Source organism: Erpetoichthys calabaricus, chromosome 16, assembly GCF_900747795.2.
Source record: "Erpetoichthys calabaricus chromosome 16, fErpCal1.3, whole genome shotgun sequence".
Lineage (NCBI taxonomy): Eukaryota > Metazoa > Chordata > Cladistia > Polypteriformes > Polypteridae > Erpetoichthys > Erpetoichthys calabaricus.
The window spans coordinates 50,766,424-50,788,919 of NC_041409.2; the positions used below are offsets into that span (position 1 = coordinate 50,766,424).

At 41.6% G+C, this 22,496-nt stretch overlaps 1 protein-coding gene across 2 annotated transcripts in view; it reads right to left on the reverse strand.

Moving 5' to 3' along the window:
• numb (NUMB endocytic adaptor protein) overlaps window positions 1–22,496 on the reverse strand; it is a 260,447-nt gene that overhangs the window by 106,743 nt on the left and 131,208 nt on the right. For both annotated transcript variants that reach the window (XM_028822133.2, XM_028822132.2), the window contains exon 2: window positions 16,083–16,225. In XM_028822133.2, coding sequence (XP_028677966.1) covers window positions 16,083–16,208 — 126 coding nt within the window. In that variant the 5' untranslated portion in view covers window positions 16,209–16,225. The remainder of the gene's footprint in view (window positions 1–16,082; window positions 16,226–22,496) is intronic.

Sequence of the window (22,496 nt, forward strand, 5' to 3'; positions counted from 1 at the left end):
GACATAGTCCCTCCAACGTGTCCTGGGTCTTCCCCGGGGCCTCCTCCCGGTTAGACGTGCCCGGAACACCTCACCAGGGAGGTGTCCAGGAGGCATCCTGATCAGATGCCCGAGCCACCTCATCTGACTCCTCTCGATGCGGAGGAGCAGCGGCTCTACTCTGAGCCCCTCCCGGATGACTGAGCTTCTCACCCTATCTTTAAGGGAAAGCCCAGACACCCTGCGGAGGAAACTCATTTTAGCCACTTGTATTCGCGATCTCGTTCTTTCGGTCACTACCCATAGTTCATGACCATAGGTGAGGGTAGGAACATAGATCGACTGGTAAATTGAGAGCTTCGCCTTGCGGCTCAGCTCCTTTTTCACCACGACAGACCGATGCAGAGCCCACATTACTGCGGATGCCGCACCGAACCGCCTGTCGATCTCACACTCCATTCTTCCCTCACTCGTGAACAAGACCCCGAGATACTTGAACTCCTCCACTTGGGGCAGGATCTCGCTACCAACCCTGAGAGGGCACTCCACCCTTTTCCGGCTGAGGACCATGGTCTCAGATTTGGAGGTGCTGATTCTCATCCCAGCCGCTTCACACTCGGCTGCGAACCGATCCAGAGAGAGCTGAAGATCACGGCCTGATGAAGCAAACAGGACAACATCATCTGCAAAAAGCAGTGACCCAATCCTGAGCCCACCAAACCGGACCCCCTCAACGCCCTGGCTGCACCTAGAAATTCTGTCCATAAAAGTTATGAACAGAATCGGTGACAAAGGGCAGCCCTGGCGGAGTCCAACTCTCACTGGAAACGGGTTCGACTTACTGCCGGCAATGCGGACCAGGCTCTGGCACCGATCGTACAGGGACTGAACAGCCCTTATCAGGGGGGCCGGTACCCCATACTCTCGGAGTACCCCCCACAGGATTCCCCGAGGGACACGGTCGAATGCCTTTTCCAAGTCCACAAAACACATGTAGACTGGTTGGGCAAACTCCCATGCACCCTCCAGGACCCTGCTAAGGGTATAGAGCTGGTCCACTGTTCCGCGACCAGGACGAAAACCACACTGTTCCTCCTGAATCCGAGGCTCGACTATCCGACGGACCCTCCTCTCCAGGACCCCTGAATAGACTTTTCCAGGGAGGCTGAGGAGTGTGATCCCTCTGTAGTTGGAACACACCCTCCGATCCCCCTTCTTAAAGAGGGGGACTACCACCCCGGTCTGCCAATCCAGAGGCACTGTCCCTGATGTCCATGTGATGATGCAGAGGCGTGTCAACCAAGACAGTCCTACAACATCCAGAGCCTTGAGGAACTCCGGGCGTATCTCATCCACCCCCGGGGCCCTGCCACCAAGGAGTTTTTTGACCACCTCGGTGACCTCAGTCCCAGAGATGGGGGAGCCCACCTCTGAGTCCCCAGGCTCTGCTTCCTCATTGGAAGGCATGTTAATGGGATTGAGGAGGTCTTCGAAGTACTCCCCCCACCAACCCACAACGTCCCGAGTCAAGGTCAGCAGCGCACCATCCCCACCATATACAGTGTTGACACTGCACTGCTTCCCCTTCCTGAGACGCCGGATGGTGGACCAGAATCTCTTCGAAGCCGTCCGAAAGTCGTTCTCCATGGCCTCCCCAAACTCCTCCCACGCCCGAGTTTTTGCCTCAGCAACCACCAAAGCCGCATTCCGCTTGGCCTGCCGGTACCTATCAGCTGCCTCCAGGGTCCCACAGGACAAAAGGGTCCTGTAGGACTCCTTCTTCAGCTTGACAGCATCCTTCACCGCCGGTGTCCACCAACGGGTTCGGGGATTGCCGCCACGACAGGCACCGACCACCTTACGGCCACAGCTCCGGTCAGCTGCCTCAACAATAGAGGCACGGAACATGGCCCATTCGGACTCAATGTCCCCCACCTCCCTCGGGATGTGGTCGAAGTTCTGCCGGAGGTGGGAGTTGAAGCTACTTCTGACAGGGGGCTCTGCCAGACGTTCCCAGCAGACCCTCACAACACGTTTGGGCCTACCACGCCTGACCGGCATCCTCCCCCACCATCGAAGCCAACTCACCACCAGGTGGTGATCAGTTGACAGCTTCGCCCCTCTCTTCACCCGAGTGTCCAAGACATGTGGCCGCAAGTCCGACGACACGACCACAAAGTCGATCATCGAACTGAGGCCTAGGGTGTCCTGGTGCCAAGTGTACATATGAACACCCCTATGCTTGAACATGGTGTTCGTTATGGACAATCCGTGACGAGCACAGAAGTCCAATAACAAAACACCGCTCGGGTTCAGATCGGGGGGGCCATTCCTCCCAATCACGCCCTTCCAGGTCTCACTGTCATTGCCCACGTGAGCATTGAAGTCTCCCAGCAGAACGAGGGAGTCCCCAGAAGGTATGCCATCTAGCACCCCATCCAGGGACTCCAAAAAGGGTGGGTACTCTGAACTGCCGTTCGGTGCATACGCACAAACAACAGTCAGGACCCATCCCCCCACCCGAAGGCGAAGGGAGGCTACCCTCTCGTCCACCGGGGTAAACCCCAATGTACAGGCTCCAAGTCGGGGGGCAATAAGTATACCCACACCCGCTCGGTGCCTCTCACCGGGGGCAACTCCAGAGTGGTAGAGAGTCCAGCCCCTCTCAAGGAGATTGGTTCCAGAGTCCAAGCTGTGCGTCGAGGTGAGTCCGACTATATCTAGCCGGAACCTCTCAACTTCGCGCACTAGCTCAGGCTCCTTCCCCTTCAGAGAGGTGACATTCCACGTCCCAAGAGCCAGCTTCTCATCAGCGCGTGTTCCTCTGGGCACGACTGGTAGGGTTTGGCGGAAGTCTCCAGCCAGTAACACTGTCAAGCCTCCCATAAGTTTGTTGGTGTTTCGGATGTCTTGGAGGGTCCTGTCTAAAGCTTCAATACCTGCTCTGTGTGCCATAGTGCATTCATCCCAGACAATAAGCTGACAATGTCACAGCACTTCAGCCATGTTGCTTTGCTTTGATATGTTACACATGGGGGATTCAGTATGGTTGAGGTTCAGAGGCAGCTTGAAAGCTGAATGAGCAGTTCTGCCACCCTCTAGAAGAGTTGCAGCAATGCCAGAAGAAGCCACAGCTATGGCAATGTTACGTTTTGCTCGGATTTTTGCAAGGAGAAGGTTTATTAGGAATGTCTTACCAGTTCCTCCTGAAGCATCAAGGAAAAACACTGTGCCAGTGGCTGACGTAATGCTGCTCACGATTTGCTCATAAACTGACTTTTGGTCACTATTTAGCAACCGCTCGTTGTAAGATGTCTCTTTCAAGTACTCAGGATTTGACGTAAGTTGTGCCAGTTCTGTTAAAGGTGAAGGCAAACCGTAATGATGAAGAGATTGACCTCCAATACCAATTACGTAGTTTTCAAGCAACTGTAGACAGTTGTTATAGATCAAATTTAACCACTGGTGGACTTCTGTTCGAATATGATCTCTTTCAGTCTGTCTCCTAATATCTTCTGCTATGCTGTGGTTATGTTTTTCCCATAGGTTTAAGGGGTTTTCCATTTGACAGAACACCAACATAACAGCAAACAGTTCACGGATCTTTTGAGGTGAGCGAGATAGAGCAGCTTCCTGTAGAGTCTCATCCCAGTTGATATCGTCATGTAATAAACCGAGTGCCCTGCAGGCTGATTTATAGGTCGGATGTAGGACATCATCAGGGTTGCCCTGTTTCCTTCGACAAAACATGTTGTTTGCCCACACATAATATGATGGAATTTCATTATAATGAAGTTGTTTTGCAAAATCATCGTGTTTGCAAAGGTCAAAGAACGCTAAAAGGATGGTTTGTGGTGGATTGTGTATTTTATCGGCAACGTTGCCTTCTGTGAAATAAATTTTTTGTCCGTTCTCAAGATGCACAGCAAGATGAACGGCCGGAGGGAAACGTTCATGAATCGGAAAACAGAAAATGCGCCAGGCTGCTTCAGAGCTACTAATGTAACGACCAGTTTCTTATCGAGATACTTCGTCATTTTGATTTTGTATTGTAAATACTGCCTGGTCACTTCCTTTGTTAACATACTTGCAGATGTATTTGATTGATTTTACTGAACTGCAAAATTCGACATTGATGTGAGCATTGAAGAAGCGGGACAGCACAGGAATATAAGGGGCCACCCATCTGTTGTCGATATCTACTCCTTTGATGTTAATTGTATGACCTCCATCAGCAGGTGCGTGCCGGCGGTACTGAGGGTAACCATCTTCTCCGGTCTAAGTTTCTGAGATGAACGGACGCGGGTACTTCTTAGTGCATACTCTGTTGATCATGCACGTTGAGTTGATATTATGAGGTCCACATGGGCCGTGAATCATGGTGGATTTTACTATTTTGTGTAGGGCAGGGTCAGTCTGTGGATCAGGAATTTCCACATGGATGACTTGATCGATGAGAGCTGGTTGAATCCTATCCTTTAGCCACAATAGAATGTTTGCATGGGGAATATCTCACTTTTGCCACTCTATGGTGTACATGTAGCAATTTGTACAGCCGAAAATGTTACTCTTCGTGAGCAAGTCTATCATTTTGCGAATCTTGAGATGAAGTACACGACTGATAAGGTCGTGGCGATTGTGAGGTTTTTAACGTGGAAGGAGAATTTCAGTGATGTCAGGCCATTTAGGATTGCAAGTAAATGTGATGAATAAGTCAGGGCGGCCATAATGACGTACGTATGTCATTGCGTCTTGTGTACGCTCGTGCATATAGCGAGGTCCTCCAGTGAAGGAAGATGGTAATACAGTAATCCCTCCTCCATCGCGGGGGTTGCGTTCCAGAGCCACCCGCGAAATAAGAAAATCCGCGAAATAGAAACCATATGTTTATATGGTTATTTTTATATTTTCATGCTTGGGTCACAGATTTGCGCAGAAACACAGGAGGTTGTAGAGAGACAGGAACATTATTCAAACACTGCAAACAAACATTTGTCTCTTTTTCAAAAGTTTAAACTGTGCTCCATGGCAAGACAGAGATGACAGTTCTGTCTCACAATTAAAAGAATGCAAACATATCTTCCTCTTCAAAGGAAACAGAGAGGAAAGCAAACAAATCAATAGGGCTGTTTATCTTTTAAGTATGCGATCAACCGCCGGTACAAAGCTGTTGAAGGCGGCAGCTCACACCCCCTCCGTCAGGAGCAGGGAGAGAGAGAGAGAGAGAGAGAGAAAAACAAAGTCAAAAATCAATACGTGCCCTTTGAGCTTTTAAGTATGTGAAGCACCGTGCAGCATGTCGCTTCAGGAAGCAGCTGCACACAGAAGGTAGCAACGTGAAGATAATCTTTCAGCATTTTTAGACGAGCGTCCGTATCGTCTAGGTGTGCAAACAGCCCTCCTGCTCACACCCCCTACGTCAGGATCTGAGAAAGTCAGCGCGAGAGAGAGAGAGAGAGAGAGAGAGAAAGTAAGTTGGGTAGCTTCTCAGCCATCTGCCAATAGCATCCCTTGTATGAAATCAACTGGGCAAACCAACTGAGGAAGCATGTACCAGAAATTAAAAGACTCATTGTCCTCAGAAATCCGCGAACCAGCAAAAAATCTGCGATATATATTTAAATATGCTTACATATAAAATCCACGATAGAGTGAAGCCGCGAAAGGCGAAGCGCGATATAGCGAGGGATTACTGTATCACAGCTTGACCAAGTTCTATTAAATCAGTGTCGTTTTTGTCAATAGCATCTTTTAAGTGAACGTAATTTTCAGCTCGTAGTTTTTTCTGATTTAGTCTTTCGGATTCAATTTTTGCGTACATATCAACTAAAAACTGATTTAATAAAGTTCGGAAGAAAAGGATAGTATTATCATGATGTTGTCTGATCATAAGCCGGTATGAATAGAAGTTTGCTGCAGAGACGGTTTTGTTCATAGGTAACTTACTGGTAGCATGAACTTGAGGTATAGACACAGAATAGCCGTCTTCACCATAGCAGAACATGAGAGGATACTGAAGTGCATCATAGGATCTGTGGGTTTCCTTAATGCATTGTAGTTTATTGTTTCTGGTTTTCAAGACAATATCTCTATTGTTGAACGTTTGCCCAACGATGACAACACCAATTTGATGAACTGTGGGTTTATTAAATCTGCCTTTGTGTGCATGTAATGGTTTTTTGTCTGCGTGAATGACAACTTTGAAGTCTTTGTCATCATCTGAAATACTGTCCATTGTTGAGTGGAAGTCCTGGATGTAAGTGTTACAGTCATGGAGCATTTTTTGTAATTGCTTTACCAGGGGTGTGTTAAGTCCAGAAAAATTAGCGCAGCGGATTTGTGCTTCCTTTTCATCGTTCCCGACGAAATAAATTTGCAAACATCTGTGTTCCTCACTCGGCATAGGTAAAAGACTGCCAATCAAGTGATACACTTGTCCCTGAACTTTAAATGAAGGCATAAAATTTCTCTCAACGATTTGGTTAGCACCAAACTAGGGGGCTCCGCCCCCTGCTCGCTTCGCTCGCCAACCCCTGGTGTTGGGAATGACAAAGAGCGTGATGTATGAATGAGATATAGAATAGTGTGACGGTGTAGATGATGCAAATAGAAAGCAAACAATAAAGTGTAAGGCACAGTGTAAAGGTTTATTGGAAAATTTCTTTGTACACGCCGTTTAAGTGTAAAAGGTAATTCCAGGTCAGAACTTGTAAGGTCAATGAAGATGGTCATTATCGTGATCAGAGTCAACTTTGTCAGAGCTTAGAAAGAGTTGTGTCTCTCCAGGAAGTAATGGAATGACTTGGGTATTTATGTTTTCCACATTAATATTTTTTGGACATAATATAGTGCGTTGTGTTAAAAGGGGCATTTGGTCTAATGAGATTGCTGTTCCAAATCTCTCTGTAACTAAGTCGTCGCAGATAAAGGCTTGAGGAATTGTAATAATATGTGGCTGAAGTCCATCTGTATTGGTGAGTGTACCATCTCTCAGTTGTAATAAGCAATTGTTATGATCTGGTTCTGGACATCGTATCTTTTTTACTAACTGTATCTTTTGAAAGCAATGCCAATTGTCTGCGTATTTTAAGGTGCACTGAACAATAGCTGAGTGCATGGCATCTGGAAGAATAGCTAATCACTGTTTAAAATCTCCTCCTAATAAAAGTACCTTTCCTCCAAATCGAATATTATTATTCATAAACGTTTGTAGAAGTTTATGAATGGTGTTGAGTAAGTGACTTCATGCCATTGTACATTCATCAATAAACAACATTTTTTGAAGACGGATGTCACGTGCAGTGCCACCGTTAATGTTCATAGTGGATACCGATTTGTAGGATTTAATGCAGTTGATAAAGATTTCACTTTCAGGTACATCGTCAGTTAGAATCTTCTGTAGATATTCAGTATATGAATGTAAAGAAGGCAGTCTAATTTGACCCTTTTGACAACAACGTCTAAATGTATTACTTGTATTGCCAGTTGTTTCTTCAGGGAAGTGAACTGAATGACAATGATTGCAAATGACATTCATTAATCCGAATGAATTTTCCCGGTGTATGTTTTGCTTGTGCCGTTTGAGAGGCGCGTTGTTGCATATGTAGTATTTGGGACGTGTTGTTTTGGAGCTGTAATCGATTTGCCTGTGCTGTGTGAGACGCCCGTTGTAGCCTTCGCTCCCGTTAACGTATGTCTGAGACGGGAGGTGTTTCGTTTTGAATCCGTGCCTGTTGCGATGCAGCACTTTGATTGATAGTTTGCGTCATGTGGATCCAGGATGTAGATTTGTGCATATTTGCGTTGTTGATTTGTTTCAGGGTGCACTGTTCCAATGCGATGCAGTATTTGTGCACATATGGGAAAGCAGTATGGGCCATTGCCTTTTGGTGGCCTGATATTTACTAAAAGCAAATGAACTATTGTAGGATCTAACGCAGTTCATAAAGTTTTTACTTTTAGGTACATCGTTAGTTAGAAGCTTTAGTTGAGCTTTGCGTTTTTGGAGTCGAGACATTTTTTCTTTTAGAAATATGGATAAGTAATAAGGAGTATTGCACTCACTGTTAATATGGAGACTTTTCTGCGGTTGAACGGTTAATAGTGCCTTATTGTAATGAGATCCACCTATGCTGCATAGCCGTCTATTTTGTTGTTTCTTTCGTGTTCGTGTGTTTGTTCCTGTTATCCTTTCCTTTTCGTTTTGTACCCGTGACCGTGTATTCATGACTTGTTTCTTTCTCAGCATCCGAAATATGGATAAGTAATAAGGAGGTTCGCAGTCACTGTTAGTATGTTTCCTTTTCTGCAGTTGAACGGTTAATAGTGCTTTATTGTAAGGAGATCCACCAATGCTGACACCTATGCTGTCTAGTGTGAAGGTGCTGACGTTCACTTTAGAATATGTGGCTTTGGGTGTGACTTCTTATGGATGTGGGTGTGGGGGGGATTGTTGAGGATTGTTGTTGCGCGAGCGTCTTCTTTCTTTTTGTGTTCCTGTGTCTTGTTGAATCCCCCTCTTTGTGTGTGTCCCGTCCTTCGCTTGTAGGGTCTGTGGGGTGGTTTTGTGTTCTTTTTTTTGTGTTCCATGGGCTTGTTGAATCCCCCTCTTGGTGTGTGTCCCGTCCGGTGCCTGTAGGGGGGGGTGGTGCCTTGCTGTTGTGCGCGAGCCTCTTTTTTTTTTTTTTTTTCGGGTCTAGTTTCGTGTGCAATGTGTTTCGTGCTTTTCCTGCGTTTGACTTTGCGCCTCATTTCTCCTTTTTGTATGTGCTCACTCCTTTTTTCTGTGGTCTTGTCCGCCACTCGCGGCCCCTCATCCGCCTTTGTCGCCCTCTTTTCTCCGCCTTTCTCCGACTCTCGCGGACTCTTTTTGCGCCTGCGCCTCTCGCGGCCCCTCATCCGCCTCTCTCGCCCTCTTTTGTTCGCCTTTCTCGGCTCCTCAGCTGACTCTCGCGGACTCTTTTTGCGCCTGCGTAGTACGTCTTTTTGCAGCTACGGCCCATGGCCGGATGTGCCTGCGTCCATCATCCGGTTTAGCATTCTCGGTTAGTAATATGGATGACGTCATTTGAAATGCGCTGTTGTACTTTCGAATATTGTTCAAGAAATGCTCACTTTGAGGATGTTCGCCATTTAACAGGCCCTCAAGAAGGTCAGGAAGCTTACGTAAAGGAGTGAGAGAGACTTTACCACCGTTACAGCACAAACCAGGAGACTCGCATTTCCACTTCTGAGCTTGACAATAGTCACAGTGAACATCTATGGATCCAATGTGTACTGTTTTGTCAGACTCATAATGTATGTTTGGGTCGTACGCAAATCCACAACTGGCTTTTTTGAGCCAAACCTGTTGTTTTCGTATGAGCCGCTTTTCATTATTAGGATCGTATCTAGAAACAGAAGCTCTATTAACTTGTGGATTCGCCTCAGTGTATTTAGCGACCGCGTCCCTATGAACTTGTGGATTCGCTTGCAAGTATTTAGCGACAGCGTCCCTATGAAGTTGTGGATTCGCTTGCGAGTATTTAGCGACAGCGTCCCTATGAACTTGTGGATGTGCTTGCGAGTATTTAGCGACAGCATCCCTATGAACTTGTGGATGTGCTTGCGAGTATTTAGCCACAGCGTCCCTATGAACTTGTGGATGTGCTTGCGAGTATTTAGCCACAGCGTCCCTATTAACTTGTGGATGTGCTTCTGAGTATTTAGCCACAGCGTGCTTATTAACTTGTGGATTTTTCTGGGAGTATTTGGCGGCAGCTGCACGAAGTTGCTTCCGTCTAGCTGCATCAGAAAATCTACCACGACGTCTGATACGCCTCCTTTTTACTGTGTTCTCACAGCTTGGATTGCTGCTGTCATAATCGGCTCAAGATGGATTTGTGTTGAACTGACATTCGGTATGTGTCAATCGATATAAGCATACAAACTGGCTTCATCAATAACTTCGCATCCATCTTTTGAGAGTTGTAATATTCATAAACATCAAAGTGTCCACTACTCAAATCTTCACCTGTGAATCTAAGATTTTTAAGAGGCATTGACGGTTCTCTAAAGGTGTAAAATATTTGGCCATTTCGGTACACTTGAAAGCGACAACCAAACAATTCAGCGGCAGCCATCAACTCACATGCAGAACCATAGGTGAAGGGCTTAAGCATTTCAGTCTTATAGTGCTCCTGTGTAGTATAATTATCTCCTGTACCATCATCAGTCCACATTTTGAACCTGTCCCAGTCATTTAATACATAAGACACAATGTCCCTGCGGATATCAAAAGTGAGCCTGATATGTCCGTGCAATATGTAACACAGAGAATGGAAAAGGCAGGCGCCATCTCCGGGCATAGACACCACTCGGTAAGTGATAGTTCTTTGATTGATGGTGATCACCTCGATAGACATTTTAATAGGGGTAGAGTTGGAAGAATAAAGGGAATGGGTACTTGATCAACAGCAGAGAAGTCGCGGATTAAATAAAGGAAATGGGTACCTGAACAGTAAAGTAAGTGTAAAATATCTACACAATAACTATAACAATCTTAACAAATGAACAATAAAACAGCGGAGAACCCGTGGATTAAATGTGCCTTATAAACTGCGGAGCACCTTATATGGGCAGGCAGTCAGGCAAAGAAAGGGATTCAAATACCGTATTTTTTGCACCATAAGACGCACCTGACTATTAGACGCACCTAGGTTTAGAGGAGGAAAACAAGAAAAAAAATATTCTGAACCAAATGGTGCACTACTATGTTTAATAAAATATAGCAGAATAATATTTCAACCATGTAAATTCAACAGCGGTATTAAGAAACATCATCACTGTCATTAACAAATAAGGAGAGACTTTAAGGTTCAAGCACTCTTCTAGTTTTATGGAAACCCCAAGAACTCCTCATCGCTAGTGTCAGAATTTATTAAGCTCAGTTCCTCACAATCACTTTGCAGGAGCACGTACCTATCATCACTCGGCATAACCTGTCCAAAGCCACCAGGGGACAAAGCATGTTTGGACCAATGCTCCCTGAAGTTATATCACCAGTCTAGTCCCATCTATATTTGTAATGCCACAAAGCCCTTCATCTCGTGTTTTGTTGTGGGTTTCCAGTTTGAAAAACGAGAATGCGGTGCAAGCACAGCCCTCGATTCAAAAAATTGCTCTGCATACCTGTTTGTCTCATCTGACAGTAGCTGAAAGGCAGCTTCAGGAAAGAACAGCCTGAAGTAGTCTAGCGGCTGGTAATCTGTCGAGTCCAGAGTCCGACTCAGTGATAATGCGCAAAACATCCTCTGCTGAGTATTTTGTTTTCTGCACTTGCTTCGCTCCCTCATGAGATGTAGATGCTATCTTGCCTTTGTTTATATTTGTTTACATTTCGCAACTCACGCACTAGCAAGGATTAGATGCCGAGTCAATGAGTCTAACATTCCTCCAAGCACAGAGGGAATGCCTGTAACGTAACAGTGAGTTTTGTCGCTCTCTACCCCTGGATGTCGACTTTTGTCAGGTACTACACATCATGGTCTGTGACGCAATATTCGCTCCATAAGACGCACAGACATTTCCAACCTTCTTTTGGGAAAAAAAAGTGCGTCTTATGGTGCGACAAATACGGTATATAAACGAAGAAAACAACAGCAGAGAAGCTGCGGATTAAATAAAGGAAATGGGTACCTGAACAGTAAACTAAGTGTAAAATATGTACACAATAACTATAACAATCTTAACAAATGAACAATAAAACAGCGGAGAACCCGTGGATTAAATGTGCCTTATAAACTGCGGAGCGCCTTATATGGGCAGGCAGTCAGGCAAAGAAAGGGATTCAAATATATAAACGAACAAAACAACAGCAGAGAAGCCGCAGATTAAATAAAGGAAATGGGTACGTGAACAGTAAACTAAGTGTAAAATATCTACACAATAACTATAACAATCTTAACAAATGAACAATAAAACAGCGGAGAACCCGTGGATGAAATGTGCCTTATATGGTGTTCGTTTATAACACAGCGAAGAAGATGTGTAAAGACTGCTTCACAAAAAAACTGCGGAGCGCCTTACCTTCCTTGGCGAAGCAAGGAAAAAGCACGGCCTTATATCTCGTTCGTTTATAAAACTGTGGATAAGCTTTGAAAAGAATGCCTCCTTGGCAAAGCAAAGAAAGGAATTCACACACCGCAGCGAAGAACGGCTTTATATGGGCAGGCAGTCAATTACGTGGGAGGCGTGGTGATTTCCGCAGCAGCCGCAGGGAGGCGTGATGATGCAAGACGCAACCGCCTCACACGGCGACCGTGCTGCCCGCTATGGCCGTATACAGTATACGAAAGTAGGTTCCAGTTATGACCGTTACGCGTAGAATTTCGAAATGAAACCTGCCTAACTTTTGTAAGTAAGCTGTAAGGAATGAGCCTGCCAAATTTCAGCCTTCCACCTACACGGGAAGTTGGAGAATTAGTGATGAGTGAGTGAGTCAGTCAGTCAGTGAGGTCTTTGCCTTTTATTAGTATAGATAGATACCTTATAAACAGTGGTAAGTCTGTGAGATTAGGCATTCTAAGGCTACATATTAATAATACAATTGGGGAAAGTAGAGCAATATATATTACTCAACCAAGACAAAACAATACATATACAGTTGGGTCCATAAATTTTTGGACACAGACAACTTTTTTCTAATTTTGGTTCTGTACATTACCACAATGAATTTTAAATGAAACAACTCAGAGGCAGTTAAAGTGCAGACTTTCAGCTTTAATTCAGTGGAGTGAACAAAACGATTGCATAAAAATGTGAGGCAACTAAAGCATTTTTTTAACACAATCCCTTCATTTCAAGGGCTCAAAAGTAATTGGACAAATTAAATAACTGGAAATAAAATGTTCATTTCTAATACTAGGTTGAAAACCCTTTGCTGGCAATGACAGCCTGAAGTCTTGAACTCATGGACATCACCAGATGCTGGGTTTCCTCCTTTACTGCAGCAGCTTTCAGTTGCTGTTTGTTTGTGGGCCTTTCTGTTCGAAGTTTAGTCTTCAACAAGTGAAATGCATGTTCAATTGGGTTAAGAACAGGTGACTGACTTGGCCATTCAAGAATTTTCCACTTCTTTGCTTTAATAAACTCCTGGGTTGCTTTGGCTGTATGTTTTTGGTCACTGTCCATCTGTATCATGAAATGCTGCCCAATCAATTTCACTGCATTGAGCTGGATTTGAGCAGACAGTATGTCTCTGAACATCTCAGAATTCATTTGACTGCTTCTGTCCTGTGTCACATCATCAATAAACACTAGTGTCCCAGTGCCACTGGCAGCCATGCACGCCCAAGCCATCACATTGCCTCCACCGTGTTTTACAGATGATGTGGTATGCTTTGGATAATGAGCTGTTCCACATCTTCTCCAAACTTTTTTCTTGCCATCATTCTGTTAGAGGTTGATCTTGGTTTCATCTGTCCAAAGGATGTTTTTCCAGAACTGTGCTGGTTTTTTTAGAAGTTCTTTAGCAAAGTCCAATCTAGCCTTTCTATTCTTGAGGCTTATGAGTGTCTTGCACCTTGCAGTGCACCCTCTGTATTTACTTTCATGCAGTCTTCTCTTTATGGTAGACTTGGATATCGATACGCCTACCTCCTGGAGAGTGTTGTTCACTTGGTTGGCTGTTGTGAAGGGGTTTCTCTTCACCATGGAAATGATTCTGCGGTCATCAACCACTGTTGTCTTCCGTGGACGTCCAGGTCTTTTTGCGTTGCTGGGTTCACCAGTGCTTGCTTTCTTTCTCAGGATGTACCAAACTGTAGATTTTGCCACTCGTCATATTGTAGCAATTTCTCAGATGGGTTTTTCCTGTTTTCGCAGCTTAAGGATAGCTTCTTTCACCTGCATGGAGAACTCCTTTGACCACATGTTGTCTGTTCACAGCAAAATCTTCAACATGCAAGCACCACACCTCAAATCAACTCCAGGCCTTTTATCTGCTTAATTGATAATGACATAACGACGGACTTGCCCACACCTGCCCATGAAATAGCCTTTGAGTCAATTGTCCAATTACTTTTGAGACCCTGAAATGAAGGGATTGTGTTCAAAAAATGCTTTAGTTGCCTCACATTTTTATGCAATCGTTTTGTTCACCCCACTGAATTAAAGCTGAAAGTCTGCACTTCATCTGCATCTGAGTTGTTTCATTTAAAATTCATTGTGGTAATGTACAGAACCAAAATTAGAAAAAAGTTGTCTGTCCAAATATTTATGGACCGAACTGTACATATATATACACATATATATACATATACATATATACATTATATACATGTACATATATATATTACATATATATATATATATATATATATATATATATACACACACACACACGTATATATGTGTATATGTGTGTATATATATATATATAGATATATATATATATATATATATATATATATATATAGTGAAAGAATAAGACATACTCCGATAAAGGTTTGGGGCAGCCACCCGTGTAATCTCAAAATCCTTGGCTGCAAAGTTGCAATGAAGAGTAATCGCACTGAAGTGCATACAAACAAGTCCAAAACCAGACTTCTTCTCTCCCACCACTCCACCACAAGCTTCGTCCTCCTTCCTCCCAACTCTCTGGCTCTCTGAGTGGTGGTGGCTGGCCCTTTTTATATCCCACCCGGAAGATATGTTTGCATTCTTTTAATTGTGAGACAGAACTGTCATCTCTGTCTTGTCATGGAGCACAGTTTAAACTTTTGAAAAAGAGACAAATGTTTGTTTGCAGTGTTTGAATAACGTTCCTGTCTCTCTACAACCTCCTGTGTTTCTGCGCCCAATCTGTGACCCAAGCATGACAATATAAAAATAACCATATAAACATATGGTTTCTACTTCGCGGATGGCTCTGGAACGCAACCCCCGCGATGGAGGAGGGATTACTGTGTATATGTATATGTATATATATATATATATATATATATATATATATATATATATATATATATATATATATAAATAAAGCTGGAGGCTTAGCACCTAATCCATTCTTAATGGGGGCACAAATTCTTTATTCAAGGTATAATGCATCACTAAAGACAGAGGCGTCAGCTCTTCTAAAATGCAAGCAAATACAACCATACAGTAATCATATGCATTATTAATTCCAGCAAGGTATGAGATTTGCATTAACACATATGTGCAATATTGCTCTTGGTAGCCCATTCTTATTAAGACACACACCAGATTTATGCTTTTTTTTTCCAAAAACCTGCAATACCTACAGGTACGATTTCTCACAATATTATAGGAGTGCTACAGGATCCATAGCAGACCTTGGCAGTTGCTAAAAATGAAGGGCAAAACCAACTTGTACTCGTTTAAAAAGCTAAAACTTCCTGTAAGGAGACTCTCTGCTAATATACTGCTTTTACCTTAAATTTATTACTGATTACTGAAAATCACTTCTCACTCCAAAGGTACCACTTGACCTCCTCCTCATCTTAACTTCCACATGGCAGGTCCATGGACCTCCCACAAAATATTTACTCTCAGAGCCAACGCTTTCTATATTTTATTTCTTCTCATAAAATAATAAAATGGGCTTCAGGTACTTAAAACATTTAACTCTAAATTTGTCTGATCTATATGAGGAATGATCTATAGAGGCAATTAACAGCAGTAATTTATAATGCATCTAAATGCAAAAGTAGATGCAACTTAATATAGGCAGTCCTCAAAAATAAGGAAGGAGAAAAGTACTTCCACAATGCTCTGCTCCAACCACAGAGATGAGTGGGGCATCCCATATTACAAAAACTCAAACAACTGATGTTTACATTTATATAGTGCGACATTAAGAAAGAAAGAATACATGCAATGTGACTCGCACACATGAAGAAGCCCTATATACAGATTTACATAACTACAAAAAAACACCAGTTTACAATAAGAGTCTGGCAATAAATATTCAATTAAACTAACTTATTACAGGTGCCTCAATTTTAGGTTTAAAAGCTACAGCTAATACAAAGTTTTCATTAAACATTTAAATACAAACGATACTCAATATTTGTATATAGGACCCTTTGTCAAAACCTTACCTTGACAGTAAAGTTACATTTCCCACTACGCACCGCCTCTTCATCAGTCTGCCACTGGTGCGGGCGACTTGACTCTGGCAAATAGACATCTTTCTTCCGTCGAAAGCTCTGCCGTAACTTGTTCATTACTGACCCGTGTGTACCTGTTGGAAAAGACAGGAATCAAAGGATGGCCCACAGGAAAACAAAGAAAGATTATATTGTGACGACAGATGAATGAATCATTAGATACTCAACCAAACTTTAAACCTACCTACAAAAATACAACAATATGCGAAAATGAAACTTTTAAGCACTGGTCAAGACCAACTGCACTTGGCTAAAACCAATACTCACAAACACTTTATAAGTTCAAATGCCAACTCATTAAATCATTATCACAGGAAAGTAAGTTTATACAAGCTTATTTTTGGAAAAAGACATTTTAAATGCACAAGGAATAAATTAACTAGCAGGAACAATTAAATCACTTGTGAAAGCCATGCAGTGACTCTCAGTCATTCACATTCATTTATCTATTTTCAAACCCACTTTTGTTTTTCTATTTCTATTCTATTGCACACCAACATGAAATAAGAAGTAATTAAGCTCCTCGTTCAGTATTGATAAATTCAGGCAATTTGAAAGGAGACTCTGTCTTCATAAATGTATTTTACCAAACTCCTTGCATTATGGCTTTGGAGAAAAATACTTCGTGACACAAAATTCCTGGCAATACAACTGAAATCATGGACAGATTGTTTTAAGAGAATTGCAAAGACACACAAGGAAAGTGAATACCAGCATCCAGACAAATGTTAATCAAAAAACAGCGTCGAGAATAAAAAAAAAGAAAAATAATGAATGCTCTGTAGTTGGATTAATCAAAATGTGCCTAATCTGCCCAACACATGCACCTGCTGAGAATGAGATGGAGCAGAAACAGAAGGTGCAACAACAGAAGATGATGATGATGACAGCAGAGAAGACTAATAAACATAAGCAGCTGCTAGGAGCTCCCTAGAAAATTCTTTTTCCAATACAACTTTTTCAAGAGTGAGTTGAACAAGAATATAAAACCATTCAATCCATCGAAAGTGGTGTGATTAGCTAATAGTAAATTGTCCCAATACTTCATCCAGAGACAGGTTTCAGAATCTGTTGAAGTTTTCAGTTCAATGCCATGATTCAGTATTGGTTAATTTTCCCCAAGAGGCTTTGTTTAATAAAGTGAGTTTGAAAGAATTCCACTGGGTCATTTTTATCAAAGCTTTTGATAATTTTGAAGAACCCGATTTGGTCTTTATGCAGCCTTCTCTGCTCAGTCCAAGAGGCTTAAGTCCCTGAACCTATGCTGCACCAAAAGTCGATACTATCATCAAAAAACAGTGTATCCATCAGCAGCAGAGAAGAGGAAGAGAATAAGGTTAGTGCTGTTTCATTTGTTTTGAATCATAGTTGATGAACTATGGTTGTCTAAGAGGTGCCGGCTTTGAGATGCAAAGGGAAAGCTAGTCTATTGATGCATTTGTCCGTAAGATTATGATGTTATCTGGATTTGCCAAAGGCAATAACAACATTCAGTTATCAGAAATCAAATAATTGAACAGTTTAGCCAACTAGTAAATTTAGTAATTAAAAAGAAAACATTTTTTCAAAAGGTAGTCTCTCCAATCAATGCATAGCAAGGCTACAGATACATCATTGCAACAAAACAGTGCTTTTCTGATAATGTGGTTATTATGCGGATTCTAGCGCTGGGCGGTATACCGGTTCATACCGAAAACTGTTTTTTATTTTTTTTATGATATGGATTTTTCTTATACCGCAACACCGGTTTAAATTGCCTAAATGACGTTCGGAATGTGGCGCAGCGGGAAACTGTTCAAGTGGGGACCTTTTTCACTGCTACACCGCTAAACACAGATTTGTTGCACTAGGGCTCTTTTTCACTGCTACACCACCAAATGAAAATGGACAGAGAGCATTCCGAAACTGATCTAAAAGTAAAGTAGAACATGATGAACAGAAGAACTTTTGCCGAAAAAAAGGAGTCACGTCCGTCGCCTGGAGATACTTTAGTTTTAAAAGGTCAGATGTGTAAATACTGTTTCTATACTACTGGATAATACTGCAAGCCAAGTTGTACTTGTTTCTGTACTTGCTAGTGTATGTTTTGCTTGTATTCATTCTGCGATGTATAACAAAGGTTTTTTTAAAGTTCTGAACACTCCGTCGGCTAAGTTAATAACTAGTTTTAATTTCACAAAGACATTTATCATGTGATGATTGGTAATGTGGAGAAAGAAAAAGCGTAATGATTAACAACTGGGTCGGGGAACACTTAAACACAAAGTATTTGATGTGCTGCATTAACTTGTGACGGGGTTTGAGAAAATCTAGTAAATTAAACATTGATTTTAGGATGAAGTTTAGTTTACAACATTCTACTTTAATTATAAAATAAACTATGAGAATAAAGTGGAAATGTCGACTTTAATCTTGACATAGTCAACATGTCGAATTTATTCTCGACATATAGTTTGTTTTTTTCTTCCGTGTCCATATTTTTTTCTCTTCACAGTGGCCCTAATATACTATATAGGGCTATACCACAAACAGCATTATAAATGCAAGTTGCAGTTTTTATTATTTATGTATATAGCTTAGCTTGAAGCAAGGTTCATATTAATGCAGTTTGCCTAAATGATGGCACAGTTAGTAAGATGTCATCACCAAGTTGCACTTGTTTTATTTTATTTTAATTTGTGAGTACTGTGTAATGCACCTGGGCATGAAGCCTTGAAGTAATGGTGCAACTATCAGTAATACTATTATGTATTTTATTGTTATTATTTATTAGTTTAAATATTATGCAGTTTAATGATGGTAAAATTGTTTAAAAAGTCACTTTAACGTGTCAGTGGGCAGAGATTGTTAACATTAACAAAGTGTAGTTGGTTTACAAAAAATATTTACTATTTATTCCTTTTCTAAGACGTGTTCAGTGCAATCCAACTTTTGACAAACACCTCTGGATATTTTACTAAGTCTAAATGCCTCTTTGGATGGTTGAAAATATGCTGTCAAAATCATAGTTTAAGCTTTTGCAAAATATGTTCAATTAAAAGGTTCTATATTTTGACTGCATCTCTCATGCAATGTGATTCCTTCTCTTTAGTGCCACCCCCTTGAAAACTATCACTTTATGGGGCCATGCAAACCTGGATTAATACTTGGAAAATACGTGGAAAATGTGGTTAACATCCACTCATGCATGGGGAAAAAAATACCGTCTAATACCGTGAAACCGGCAGAATTTAGAAAAATACCGTGATATAGAATTTTGGTCATACCGCCCACCTCTAGCGGATTCTTTTTTTTTTTTTTATTTATAATTTTATTGTAATAATTTATAAAAATCAATCAATTTTTTTTTTTTTTACAAATAATAGGATTGAAAAAAAAAAAACAACGAAAACAAGTTGACCCCCACCCCAGAGAGAGAGAGCATAGCCAACAGAGTAAAACTTGAGGCTTGTAGACATACCTAAATTGATGAGTTTAATAGGCAATTAAATATTATGCTGATTCTATAACTGTTCTAATCAATCTTCTCTGGCTCAGTTTTTTTAATATTTTGAGTAAGGTGCACAGGAAGGTGATAAAACCACAGGTGAGATCCACTGAAAGGATCTGCCTTATTACAAACACTATATGTATGCATTTGAGTCAAGTCTGTGAGTAGGAATGTAGGAAGTAACCATCAAATACTTCAGGAAAGACAATATGAGAAAACCTAACAAAGTGCTTTACCAGTGCAACTAAAATATTGCCATATTTTTCAACAGATATATCAGAAAACTTTATATATTTAGAGTTTGGAACTAGAAGCTGTAGGCATCTGAGGTAACCTGTAAAACAGGTTCTCAAGGTGGTTAACCAGCAGGAGACAAAGTACAGATAAGAGATGAATGGAGTCACCAGTGGAGTGACATAATCAAGAATCTGATCTAGGATTGTGACTCTCTGATTTATCTTAATGACAAAGAATCCGGAATAGTTAATCAATTTGTGAAATTCGCAGATGATACTAAAATTGGAGAAATGGCAGACACTAAAGAAGCAGCAAAGAAGTTCAAGACAAACTGGACATGCTTCCGAGCTGGATAACACTCGGAAAATTCAGTTTAATGCAAACTGCTACAAGTGGGCAAAAGGAATGTAAAGTGTAAAAACAAGATGGGAGATGCAGTTCTTCAGAAACAACCTCTAAGAAAGACTTAAGGCTTTATGTTGACAACATTTTCATCATCTAAACAAAATACAGAAGAGATTAAAAAAGCAAACATGATGTTAGGTTGTATCGTAAAATTCTGTTCCAATATCAAGCAAGGGACGTTACGCTCAGACTAGTGAGACAACATTTGGAGTATTGTGAGCATTTCTGATCACCCCGGTACAAGAAAGACAAAGCAGCACTTGAAGCTGTGCAGAACAAAGCAACCTGGTGCATCCCATGGCTAAAGGATGTGTTCTACTGTGAGAGACTCAGAGAACTAAACTTAAAAGTCTGATCAAAGAAGACTGCAGGGGGTCATAATTTACCTTTTCAAAATCCTCAAAGGCAATGATAAAACAGATCCGCAAAATGTATTTAACTTAATGGTGAATCATGTACTCAAGGTAAACAGTGCAAATTAAAGGGAAGTGCATTTAGGACCGAGGACAAGACGCACTTATTAATGCAAACAACAACATTTATTTCTATAGCATATTTTCATACAAATGGTGTAGCTCAAAGTGCTTTACAAGATGAAGAAAGAAAGGTTTATATAAAACAAAAATAAGATTAGTCAATACTAAGTAACAAAGAATAAAGTAAGTTCAGATGGCCAGGAGGACAGAATAAACAATCTGCAGGTGTTCCAAGACCAAGAGACCAACTAGTCCCCAATTAGACATTCTAACTAACATAAATGATCAAGATCAATCCTTATGGCTTTCAGGCTTCATGTGCAAGAATTTGATGATGATGGTCCTGTGGGGTACTGCCTTCAAGCCACCAATGTAGGGACTGAATGGTGCCTTGATCGGGTGTTGGGGCCACCACAGTAAAACAGTAATAGAACAGCAGAGAAAGTAGGGAGTAGTACAGATTGCGGAACCTTGCTGAAAATGATAATTCAACTCACATAAAGCTTAACAGGGATACACTAAAATGTAGCTATGAGAAAGCCATGTTAAAATAACTACTTTTTAAAAATGTTCCAGCATATTAGCCTGGCGATTTCCTATCAGTAAACTATTCCAGATTTTAGGTGCATAACAGCAAGAGACTGCCTCACTACTTCTTTTACTTTTAGCTCTTGGAGTTATAAGCAGACACATATTTGAAGATCATGAGTGAGAGAATCATTGTGAGAATCAGAAACAAACTAAAACATGGAGCTGAAGTTGAAAAACTGACAACTTTTAACAAGTATCGGGATGAGATATTGGGGCAACTAAGCTATTAGCTAAACAAACGAGTGACAAAGGCACTAAATGGTCTTCTATCATTTGTCAAATTTCTTATGTTCTTTTATGGTTTGAGATGTTATTTGTACCCATTATTTGTTCAAGCATCAGTTTTGTGATAATACATAATCTCTCCTAAAAAAATGTGGCCATATGTCAGAGTGCAAAGGAGAAAAAAAACAACTACAACTTTTGATCGGCCTTGATCAAAAGCATGAAAACCACCTTCAAAGTTTACTCACAGTACTATCACAAAGTAATAAATGAACGCAGAAACTGTTTTATTTAGAAAATTTACCCACGGTTAAAAAAAAAAAAAATCAGCTGCCATTATCTAGAAAGGATTGAGAGAAACACACCTGGTAGTGATCCATGTGAAGTATACAATACATGTCTGCATAATGTCAATCAGCTGTTCTAAATTGTTAACGGTTATGTCACTCCGCGAGCTAAAGTTTTGGGCTTAGTTTAGTTCTCCTATTTGTATTCCTCCTAAACCTTGCTTTGTCTTAATAAGTTCTTAAAGTCCTTTATTTTCATTAACATAAATGGAAACATATCTTAAGAAATTCCTTGCCCTAACATATGACATCATTTTCACTCAACTGTTAAATACAACATGTTTTTAGGCTGTAACAGTAAAATGTGGAGAAATCCAGCAGGGAGAATACTTACACCTGAACTTCCCACCTGCCCACCACACAGTCACCTCCACTTGCATACAAGTATGCTGCCTGCAGCATCAGCCCACCAAGAGCGAACAGGGTGCGGCCAAGGGCAGGTAGTGAATCGCACACCACCACCCCCATTTAACAGGCAGCCACCCGAGGAACACTACAATGCTGCCCCCCACCACCCCATTCACCCTCAATGGCCTCCATTCAGCCACAACCGGGTCACCGCTTGCAGCATCAG